General features: G+C 45.1%; 2 protein-coding genes across 2 annotated transcripts in view; one reads left to right on the forward strand and one right to left on the reverse strand.

Annotated features, from left to right (window-relative positions):
- Window positions 1-4,372, reverse strand: part of RARS2 (arginyl-tRNA synthetase 2, mitochondrial) — a 58,403-nt gene extending 54,031 nt beyond the window's left edge. Inside the window, exon 1 of the mRNA XM_040350081.1 lies at window positions 4,237-4,372. Within this exon, the coding sequence (XP_040206015.1) occupies window positions 4,237-4,272 (36 nt within the window). The 5' untranslated portion in view covers window positions 4,273-4,372. The remainder of the gene's footprint in view (window positions 1-4,236) is intronic.
- A 43-nt stretch (window positions 4,373-4,415) lies between these two features.
- Window positions 4,416-12,399, forward strand: part of ORC3 (origin recognition complex subunit 3) — a 147,101-nt gene continuing 139,117 nt past the window's right edge. The window contains exon 1 of the mRNA XM_040350080.1: window positions 4,416-4,502. The gene's annotated coding sequence lies outside the window, so the exon portion shown is untranslated. The remainder of the gene's footprint in view (window positions 4,503-12,399) is intronic.

Below are 12,399 nucleotides of genomic sequence, written 5' to 3' on the forward strand. Positions count from 1 at the left end.
AAAAATACATGAATAAAAAGTTGATTAAGTTGTCAAATTTTTACGACAGGACCACAACCACAATCCTGAAGCAATTTTTTTTATTAGGTTGTAAGAAGAAAGTGCAACCTTAAATTTGACATTTTTCCTAATTTCCTAAGAATTTCCATGACACCATTTATCCACTTGACCTCTGGAAGGTTTTACCCCCTTCACGACTAGGGCATTTTTTTTTCTTATTCAGCACTGTGATATTTCAACTAGCAATTGATTGGTCATGCAACACCGTACGCAAATTAAATTTCATTTTTTTTCACACAAATAGAGCTTTTTGTCTTTGGTAAAAAAAAAATCCCAATAAGTGTGCAATAATTGGTTTGTGCGAAAGTTATACCATATTGTTTAGATGATATATATACTTAAATTTACAGATCTATGATGCTAAACTGGTAATGGCGGTGATCAGCTATTTATAGTGGGGACTGCGATAGTGTCCGTTAGTGCCAGATTGCCTGGCAACCTACCTGGAAGGATCACCGACACCAATACAGTGATAATCCTGTACATTGCTGTTCTAAAGACACTGGCTGAGATGTGGTTAACATCAACGGACAAAGGGTTAACCGTGTGCTGGTTTTACTTTACTGTTTGAGAGAAAATAAACAGCCAGATCGCTGTTCCTATACACAGTGTTCTGCGTTTTTGTAAACATGCTGCATTGGCTGAAATCAGCTGCCAAGCACAGGTCAGCAGGGGGCACGCGCAGACCAAACCCAGAAGGCCAATCACGTACATGTTCATGCCTGTACCTTCTGCCTGCCCACAGTATATTTACTGTGAGCAGTCAGCTAAATTACATCTGCAAAAAAAAATAAAAAATTAATCACTATGCAATATTAAACTCAAAAGCAAACATTTAACAATACATAGCGCAATGCTGCTTATCCTCAAAATCAAGTTGATACAAGATTCTAATGTTTCCTCTGGGGACTTTTAATTGTAGACACTGCGGCCCATATTCTCTCTAAAAATCCGCGGGCTGCGCTTAAGGCACTTGCACTCCGCTGTCCCAACTTACAGGAGCAAGTGTTGTATTCCCCAACCACTTGCTCCGTAAGTTGGGATGGCGGAGTGTAAATGCCCCGGCGTAGCCTGGCGGATCTCCAAGGGGGCGGCTTGTATTCAAATTAAGCGCGCCCCCGATTCTAATGAACTGCGCATGCGCCGGGCTTCAAAAAGCCCAGTGCGCATGCTCCAGTTCTCGGCGGAAAACGTCAATGACGCCGACGTGTGCGTCATTGACGTAAAGTCGTATTCAAGAACGACTTATGGAAACGACGTACCCGACGAAAAAACACGACGCGGACCCGACGCCATCCGTAACATGGCCTACGTGGGACTTGCGGAAACTTACTCCTCATATAGCAGGAGTAAGTTTCCGCTTACGCAAACGACGGTTACGCGACGCGAACTCGTTCGGGAATCGGCGTAGAAGGATCATTTGCATACGCAAATGAGTCCTTCACGTAAATGCCATTTAGCGGCGGCCGGCGTCATTACATTTAAGATCCGCCAGTGTAAGTGACTTACAGATGGCGGATCCTAAGTGTATCTATGCGAAAATGATTCTAAGAATCAGTCGCATAGATACACGGGCCAAAAAAGGGAGATACGATGGAGTATCCTGAGATACTCCATCGTAACTTCTATGAGAATATGGCCCTACTTCTATAATTATTGAATACAATTACATTATAACTTTATTAGTACAAAATTAAAACATTAGACTTTAAAAAGATATTTGAGCCCTGGTATGCCCCCAAATCTGTACACTTGTAGCACTATCCTAGACAGGGACATAATACTGGTCTATTTTCGAATTTCTCCAATAGACTGTCCTGTAAAAGAAAAAAAAAAAAAAAAAAAAATATCCAACGCGTTTCAAGTACTTCACTCAAAATCTTCTTCAGGGGGGGCGAAAAAAAAGTATCCAAGTAATTAAAACAGTTTTTTGATACATGTAAAGAATTGAGTAGCCAAAAAACACCTCAAGATTAGGCTACTGAGAAATCCAAACATTCCAGTGAAAGTTGGATTTGTTTAGAAGATATGAGAATAAGTTTACAGTGTACAAAATTCAAGGCCATTAAATCTCATTTGTCATTTTCCAGGATCTATGGACCACTGTCAGGCCGGTGGTGTCCATCATAAAACCCCTCCTAAATAAATTTGCAGAATATTACAGAAAGCACCATTATGGTTTACATTTTTTTAATCTTTGAGAACTATCTTTGGAAGTATTGGATTTCAACATATTGTTCAATGGAAGTGCAAGGGGATCCCTGCTGTCTACCTATTGGCATGATCCGTTTTCCTTTTTTGAGAGTATCCTTCACCTTCCAGTGCCTTGCACCCCAGTAGTCAGACATTTTGAAATGTTAAATTACTTGATACCATGTACTTGTGACACAGTTTGATTTGTTTGCTCTTATTTTATGCTTGTGAAATAATTTTATTGAATTAGAAAAAAAAAAAAAAAAAAAGCTTTGCCATCCATAGTACCATTTGCCTTAATTTAAGTTGATCCACAAAGGGCAGGCCTGCCCCAAGTAGTTTTTTAAAAAAATTGGCAGCCTGGCTTGACATTTCTGAGTCCTTTTGGGGGGGGAGGGGACACTTCTCTGTCTCAACTGTCATAATCCCTCATGTATGTCTCATTACTGTTCTTGGTCTAAAGGGGACGGATTCCCTGGTTTAACTAAGCCTATTTCTGACATTTGTTGCATGCAAGTTAAAATCCATTTTGCTAGAAAATTAACCCCCAAACACACAATAGGAGGTCTACATTTTTTTGCTCTACCTCACATGTGTGATTTGATCACAGTTTACATATGGGCACGACTTATGTGTGCATTTTCTTTGCTGCACAAGCTCACAGGGACGGGGGCGCTTTAAAAGAAAATGTACTTAAAGTGAAACAATACCTTTTTTAACTTCTAGGGTGTAGTGGGGGATCAGGAGCTGTAGTTAAGGTCTCAGGGGCTGTAGTGGGGGTGTCAGGGGCACACTGGAACAGGGCGGGCTATGCTCTCTGAGCTTCAGCTCCTTCTACTGCGGCTGCAAAATGTCTGTACAGTACTTGTAAGGCCCTTTACATACACTCACGGGTATGTCCTTACTTGCGAGTGTATGTAAAGTGAGTGTACTTAAAGCGGGGTATGCCTGTATTTGATCACTTTTATTGCTGTCACAAGGAATGTAAACATCCCTTGTGACAGTAATAGGTGGAGACATGTACTCTTTATGGAGGGATGAACTGCGATTCTGAATACTGTCACTTTTGAAAAACCGGCGCCATTGGAAGCCGAGTAAACCGAAAGCGACGTTGTGATGTTGGTTCCTTGTTTACAGAGAGAAGATTGGAACGAAGCCGTTTCTGGCTTTGTGCCAGTCTCTCTAGCCAGCGGAAGTGCCAGATTGCGGATTGGATCTCCCAGTCGGAGCGGCGGAAGAAGGGGGGGGGGGGTGGGTGGACGACGACGACAACCCTACCTTCTGATCCGTTTTGAGCTTGTTTGAATGTCAGCACCCGATCCGTGCTTTGCACTGCAGGGGGAAGTTTTGCATTGCTTTAAGCAATGCTCTGTGTGTTTGTGTATGGGTCAGAGGGGTAGTCAGGATTTTTAGAGTTAGTTTATCTTTTCATTTTTTTTGGTGAAAATGTGAACTTACCTGTTAAGATGTGCGTCATAAAAAGGTATGTTATGATGGGTGATAACATTCAATATAAAGGGTGTTGAAACGTGCATCTTCGCACTTTTTTTTTTTATATATATATATATATATATATATATATATATATATATATATATATATATATATATATATATATAGTGAAAAATAAAATGCTCTGGTAAGCAAATCGCATAGGTGCGACTCTAACCTCAAGGTGCATTTTACATGATTAGCAGTTTTTCTCTTCCCTATATGTATCTGTGAGGTGTACAGCACTGCTGATGATGATGCTACAATAATAGTAACACATAAGCTGACAGTCTCACTGCATTGCTAACAGTTTCCTCTACTGTTGTATTGTGCCCCTGAGTATCCTACCATGAAGTGTACAGACACAAGGAGTGTGAGGTTATACAGTATTGTACTGTTGTATTGTGCCCCTGAGTATCCTATCATGAAGTGTACGGACACAAGTAGTGTGAGGCTAAACAGTATAGATAGGAGGAAGGACACAGCTCTTACCTGCTCTGCTATTGCTCTCCTGAACAGACAAGCCATGTCTCCCCCTGTGTAGTGTCACAGCCCCGCCGTCTGAGGAGACAAGCACCAGGTCATTGGGAACACATGAAGGATGGACAGGCAGGAAGCTGCATGTGTGTAGCTAGTGACCCGCACTAGCCCCGCCCCGGAACATGCTCTCCACCAATCGCAGGCTCGCTCTCCGCTCTGACCTCTCTGTGGAGGGAAGTGTGATAGTAGTGTGTAGAGAAGTGTGTCTCACAGGACGGGTATGTCTATGTACTGTATGTTCTGTACGGAAGTGTCAGTGTGTGTACGGTGTAATAGGACTTTATAATATACTCCTGTTATGTAGTAGAGATGGCACACTGAGCCCAGGGGGAAGTGGGCACTTATTATGAAAACACACTAGACAGCGTGCTGCCTCAGGTAGTGTGGGGACTGTGGCTGCTGTCCTTACATGCACAGCATATTCCAAGCGGTTTTGCACAGCTTCAGACGCTGGGGAGGAGAGAGGTTCTAGAGGAGGAGAGGAATCTTCCAGGTGTAGAAATGTAAACACCCATGGATGGTGACACCACTAGGCAAACTAGCCATACATTGTACAATTCACCATCATCTGTGTAGTGCAAGGATCTGCCCTGTTTTTAACAGGTACCCACTCCCACCTCTGGTCAGATCACCACGGCGATCTGTGCGGAAGTTTGCCCTCTTCTCCCCTGCAGCATTCTGGGACTTATCACAGGTCCCAGAAGACTGCAGGACCATTTACAACCGGCTGTGAGGCTGCAATGCTTTATTGCCATTTTCCCTTACCTAAGACGACAACGCCTGAACCTGAAACCGATTGAAGAATTGACTTGGGTGAGGACATCGCTGGATCCCTGGACAGGTAAGTATCTGTAGCTGCTGACTTTTAACTTTTTTGGGGGGGATACTTGAACTCCTTTTTGAAAAAAATGTCTATGTTTCTCCTTTATATAGTTTGGGTAAATGATAAAGTCAGAAGCTATTTGTTGTTTACAAACTTAAAGTGGTTGTAAATAGGGTTGTCCACTTTTTTGAGACCGAGTACAAGTACCGATACTTTTTTTCAAGTACTCGCCGATACCGATTACCGAGGGGGGGGGGGGTGTATTGTCAGTGTGTTTTTTTTTTTTATTTACATTTTATTTTCTTATTTTTTTTAAATGTTTATTGCAATTTTTTTTCATTTAATCAGCCCTGTTGGGGGTCTTTGGAGAGATATCAGGGGTCTTAACAGACCTCTGACATTTCCCCTTTAAGAAAGGGACTAAGGACACAGATTCCCCAGTCTTTTTCTCTGCAGCCTCAGCTGAAATGAATGGAGGGAAGCTCCTCTCCATTCATAAACTGTAGCATCGTAAACACAGGTTACGATGATTAGTTATATGAATGGACAGAGTCAGTGATCACTGACTGTTCATTCTGAAAAGGTAGGAGCCGGGTTTAGCGGCTGCTACCTCCGCTCTCCTTCCTGACAAATTGAGGGGGGAGAGAGGACAGCAAGGAACACGGGGGGAAAGAGAGGACAGCAAGGAACACGGGGGGAAAGAGAGGACAGCAAGGAACACGGGGGGGAAAGAGGGGACAGCACGGAACACAGGGGGAAAGAGAGGACAGCACGGAACACAGGGGGAAAGAGAGGACAGCACGGAACACAGGGGGAAAGAGAGGACAGCACGGGGGAAAGAGCGCACAGCACGGGGGAAAGACAGCACGGAACATGGGGGGGGGGATAAGGACAGCACGGAACACGGGGGAAAGAGAGGACAGCACGGAACACGGGGGAAAGAGAGCAGAGCACGGAACACGGGGGAAAGAGAGCAGAGCACGGAACACGGGGGAAAGAGAGCACAGCACGGAACACGGGGGAAAGAGAGGACAGCACGGAACACGGGGGGAAAGAGAGGACAGCACGGGGGAAAGAGCGCACAGCACGGGGGAAAGACAGCACGGAACATGGGGGGGGGGATAAGGACAGCACGGAACACGGGGGAAAGAGAGGACAGCACGGAACACGGGGGAAAGAGAGCAGAGCACGGAACACAGGGGAAAGAGAGCACAGCACGGAACACGGGGGAAAGAGAGGACAGCACGGAACACGGGGGAAAGAGAGCAGAGCACGGAACACGGGGGAAAGAGAGCAGAGCACGGAACACGGGGGAAAGAGAGGACAACACGGGGGAAAGAGAGGACAGCTCGGAACACGGGAGAAAGAGAGCACAGCACGGAACATGGGGGAAAGAGAGCACAGCACGGAACACGGGGGAAAGAGAGGACAACACGGGGGAAAGAGAGCACAGCACGGAACACGGGGGAAAGAGAGCACAGCACGGAACACGGGGGAAAGAGAGCACGGAACACGGGGGAAAGAGAGCACAGCACGGAACACGGGGGAAAGAGAGGACAACACGGGGGAAAGAGAGCACAGCACGGAACACGGGGGGGAAAGAGAGCACAGCACAGAACACGGGGGGGAAAGAGAGCACAGAACGGAACACAGGGGAAAGAGCACAGCACGGAACACGGGGGAAAGAGAGCACAGCACAGAGCACAGGGGAAAGAGAGCACTGCGAGGGGGAAAGAGAGCACAGCACGGAACACAGGGGAAAGAGCGCACAGCACGGAACACGGGGGAAAGAGAGCACAGCAGAGGGGAAAGACATCACGGAGACTTGCAACTCCCCTGCCTGCCCAGGTATCGGCTGAGGCATCGGAGCATTTCCCCCGAGTACAAGTACTCGGGGAAATGCTTGGTATCAGTACCGGGACATCCCTAGTTGTAAACCCTTACAGACCACTTAGACCTACTGGTAAGCCTAGATTAAGGCTTGTCTGTAGGTGCAACAAATATCTCCTTAACACAGGGTTTGACAAATTTGCTTGGAATCTAGGAGCCAGCTAAAAAAGTTAGGAGCCAGAAAAGCACCCTGTCCATACGTGAGTAGCACCCGCATATGAAAGCGGTGTTCAAACCACACATGTGAGGTATCGCGGCGATTGGTAGAGCGAGAGCAATAATTCTAGCCCTAGACCTCCTCTGTAACTCAAAACATGCAACCTGTAGAATTTTTTTAAACGTCGCCTATGGAGATTTTAAAAGGTAAAAATTTGTCGCCATTCCACGAGCGGACGCAATTTTGAAACATGACATGTTGGGTATCAATTTCCTCGGTGTAACATTTATCTTTCACAATATAAAAAAAAATTGGGCTATCTTTAATTTTTTAATACATTTTTTTTGCATTTTTATTGCAACGACCGCCATTTTATTCTCTAGGGTGTTATAAAAAAACAATATATAATGTTTGGGGGTTCTAATTAGAGGGAAGGAGATGGCAGTGAAAACACAGGGAAAGCTCCATTAGCATTGCTGGTTGTCTTGTCATGCCAACGGCCACCACAATATGGTGCCAGATCACAGAAGGAAGCATAGGCCCGCAGAAGGCCGCAAAGCCACGGCCTCAATTACCGGCCGGGGCAGCCCGACGGGGAGATGGGGGCGCACAGAGACACAGGATGGGGTATCCTGTGCCTCGGTGCGCCCCTGCCGGTAATTAAGGCAGCGTCTTTGCGGCGTTCTGCAGGCCTATGCTTCCTTCCCCAGGCGTCAGGTCGCTAATTCTAGTCTCAATTGCAACCTGCGCCCGGATTTCGTTGAACCCTGCCTTAACTTACATGGTTATGGAGATATTTGCAGAAAAGACTGCACCGATGTCTAAGGCGCATGCGAGCCATAGTCAACGGCACAGGCGCACTGAGCATGCCGTTAATGAATGGGACCGTGCCGTCCCTAAAGGCCCCCACTCGCATGTGCGGGAGTGACGTCATCACTGCTCTGGCCAGTTACAGCACCAGGGCAGCGATACCCGGAAGTCGCTATCATGGTGGCGGCGGATGAGAGGAACGAGGGTCCCTGCAGGGCTTCGATCTCAGGTAAGTAATTAATATTGAGCTAGTATGCTATGCATACTAGCTCATTATGCCTTTCTCTTGCAGGGTATTTTTTTTTTTTTAGGAAAACTTTTAGAGGGTTTACTTCCTCTTTAAAAATATATCCACAGTATGCCCAAAATTGTATACACAGCGAGAAACCACACACAGTGGTGCAGGAAAATATTCTCAATTTACGCTAAGGCCGCGTACACACGATAGGATAGCCAGAGGACAACGGTGAAGGACCGTTGTCTTAGGTTAACCGATGAAGCTGACTGATGGTCCGTCGTGCGTACACACCATCAGTTAAAAAAAACAATTGTATCAGAACGCGGTGACGTAAAACGCAACGATGTGCTGAAAAAAACTAAGTTCAATGCTTCCAAGCATGCGTCGACTTGATTCTGAGCATGCGCGGGTTTTTAACCGATGCTTTTGCATACTAACGATCAGTTTTGACCTATCGGTTAGGCGCCATCGGTTAAATTTTAAAGCAAGTTCCTATTTTTTGAACCGAAGGTTTAATAACCTATGGGGCCCACACACGATCGGTTTGGACTGATGAAAATGGTCCTTCAGACCGTGGTCCTCTGGCTATCCTATCGTGTGTACGCGGCCTAAAGCTTAGTACACACGGTCGGATTTTCCGCAGACAAAGCGTCCAAAGGCCGTTGGCCAGGAACTTGTATTGCATACAAACAGCAAAGTATTGTTGGCCAACAAACACAAAACGACATGGGTTTTCAGCTCTTTAGCGCCACCCTTTGGGCAACTTCTGCTAATGTTGTGTTATTTTGAGCATTGCTTCTGAGCGTGCGTGTTTGTACTTTGGATTGTTTTCCCGCGGACTTGTGTACACACGATCCGATAATCCGACATCACGCATTTGTTGTCGGGAAATTTTAAAGCATGCTATCCCACCTTTGTTGTCGGAAATTCTGCCAACAATTGTCCGATGGAGCGTACAAACGGTCGGATTTTCCGACAACATCCTGCCATCACACAATTCCCATCGGAAAGTCCGATCGTTTGTACGGGCCTCAAGATCAATAAAAGCTTTTGTGCAGTTAAAGTATAAGTTGACCTGTTGGAACGTGTTACACGGTGCACTCATGTTCCAGCTCCTGCAGCCATTCCCCCCTCCTGTGACAGTGGGTGGGGGATCTCCTCCCCTTGCCTGCTGTCACAATTGTTTCCTGTGTTGCACAGTTATCTCATAAATAGGCTTGGCTTATTACTGTAAAGGGCACTGTTTGGTTCACAGCACTGGCACAATGTGCAAACTGACAGATGTGGTACAATTCAAAAAGCATGTGGTGTTTACTGGTACTGTCACAAGGGGAATCTTCAGTGTACTGTGGTGCAATTTGCTACAAATCCAGCCTTGTAGTAACTTCTTATGGGTGTATTAAATTCTCGTGTGTCAGGTTGAATTTTTTAATGTCTTGCACCTGATTTTATACAGGGATTCTGCAATATACATTCGCACTCCTCATAAACGCACACAGTGATAGTGTATACTAAATAGTAGAAGGGATCAATAAAAGACTTCTCCATCTCTACCAAGATCCATCCCCGAGATTCGCAGAAATCATGTTGCAAACTTTTGTACAGCGACTAGCATGGACCCAGGTAGACTTCCCTTTAAGCCTTACCACTATTTCAGTCCGGAAAAGCTTGTGATAGGTTCGTTCAAAGCATTCTTTCAAACTTTTCCGCTACAGTTTTCGGATTAAGACCAGGTCTCTTTGCTCCAGGCTGTGAGTTCCTATAATAGAGCAAGGATCTCAGCTGGAAGAGTAGATTAGCTTGTGCAAGTTCTCCAATCTCCTTTTGGAGGCTTTGAACATAAAAATAAAGAATTTTGTAGTAAGGTATCACATATATTAGTTGTTTTTAGCGCATATGTTTATATTTTTCACATTTTGTTGTTTGGTTGGTAACCTGTTTCACATACTGCAGCTTTTTACATTTATTTATTAATTGTGTGGTGTATTTTGGATTTAGTAGCGCTGTAGTTTATCAGTTATATTTACTTGTTCAGAACAGGCATTTGTTGAGCAAAGTTTACATCCTAACCTTAAGTATTGTCCCAAAGAGTATCTTATAGAACAGGGCTTGACAAACAACAGGAGCCAGGTCGTCATGGCCGCCTGAATGCTCCCTGCTATGTATTCCAGGCTCCGCTTTAACATCTGTGGGCCTGGGACCAGCATAGCTGGTGCTGCCAGCTATGAAGAAGCACTAAGGCATAGTGCGAAACGTCAGCTTTTCTTTTGTTGTGCTGTTTTTTGCTGTGGCATGTATTTTGTGATTTTTAATTAAAGGAGGAGTTTTTTTAGAGTGCGGCTGTCCCACCTTTTTTCCTTCATCCTAACCTGCTGCCAGGTAAAGGGGAGGGAGGAGAGCAGAGACGCGTCCATTCTCCCCCCCTTCTTGTTGCTGACCCGGAGGTGATGTCCCCGTTGACCGTTTCCTCGGTCATCAAGGCCGAAAAGAATGTAATGCAGTGCGATGTGGAGCACAAGATAGACATCCAGGGTCTAAAAGTGCCTGAGAGTAAAGAGCCTGCAGGCGGTCGACAGGTGGACCACGATCGACAAGTTGCTGACCCCCGCTTTTTGGGGATTTGGTATCCACTAATGGCTGCTCTCTCCCTTTGAATGTTCAGCTGTTCTTGCCTGTTTGACCATTATAACTTATGGTCCTGCAAATCTGGTAAGAGGCGTGCTTAGGAGGGTGCTGCTGGTGACGCATCCCTTTACCTATTTACATTTGCAATAGAAGTGCGCATCTTCACTGGTTACATAATTTCATTTGATTATGACAGGGATTGACAAATTTGCTTGGAATCTAGGAGCCAGGTAAAAAAGTTAGGAGCCAGAAAACGCACCCCGTCCCGACGAGCTTGCGCGCAGAAAGCGAACACATACGTGACCAGCGCCCCCATATGTAAACGGTGTTCAAACCACACACGTGAGGTATCACCGCGATTGGTAGAGCGAGAGCAATAATTCTAGCCCTAGACCTCCTCTGTAACTCAAAACATGCAACCTGTAGATTTTTTTTAAACGTCGCCTATGAAGATTTTAAAGGGTAAAAGTTTGTCTGCATTCCACGAGCGGACGCAATTTTGAAGCATGACATGTTGGGTATGAATTTATTCGGCGTAACATTATCTTTCATAATATTTAAAAAAAAAATGGAGATAACTTTACTATTGTCTTATTTTTTTATTAAAAAAAGTGTAATTTTTTCACCAAAAGTGCGCTTGTAAGACCGCTGCGCAAATACGGCATGACAGAAAGTATTGCAACGTTTGCCATTTTATTCTCTAGGGTGTTAGGATAAAAAATATATATAATGTTTGGGGGTTCTAATTAGAGGGAAGAAGATGGCAGTGAAAATAGTGAAAAGTGACATTAGAATTGCTGTTTAACTTGTAATGCTTAACTTGTAATACCAACGGCTCACCACCAGATGGCCCCAGCTCAAAAAAAAATTTTTTGCCCCCCCTTCCAAGCCAAGTCGCCAGGGCCCCATTTCTAGTCGCCATGGCGACCTGGCGCCCGGGATTTGTCGAGCCCTGGATTATGATTATCATGTCTTGGATTCGATGCCGCAATGCACCACGATGCATCACAATTACTGCCCATGGTTTTCATCAAAAAATTCAAGCAATCTGGAAAAACTAATTTATTTTATTTGATCTGCTCAAAAAAAAAAGAGGACACTCCCTGCATGTAGCAAAGTCTGAACACAACAGTCAATAAAAGCCGGTTCACACACAGGCAGCACGACTTTGGGGGCCACAGTATTTACAACAGTAAATACTAAGCTGCAGAGCCCCCCCATTTACATTACACAGCCCCCCCCCCCCATCATTTACATTACACAGCCTGCCCCATTTACATTACAGAGCCTTTTTACATTACACAACCCCCATTTATATTACACAGATCATTTACATTATACAGCCCCCTGCCTCTTCTGGGACAGCCCTGCCAGCACACTCTAAAGTTAAAATAAATCACTGTCGGCCCCTCTGTTTCATGGATTCTTTTCTAAAGTGTCTAAGGGTTAATGTAAACCGATGTCTCTAATTTTTTATCTCCGATCTTTCATCGCAGGTCACGTGCCCTTCGGCTGGCCGTTCTCCTCCTTTTGGCCGTAGGACACGTGACCGTGACCCAGGGGGGGGATTTA

The sequence above is a fragment of the Rana temporaria genome, chromosome 4 (assembly GCF_905171775.1).
Source record: "Rana temporaria chromosome 4, aRanTem1.1, whole genome shotgun sequence".
NCBI lineage: Eukaryota > Metazoa > Chordata > Amphibia > Anura > Ranidae > Rana > Rana temporaria.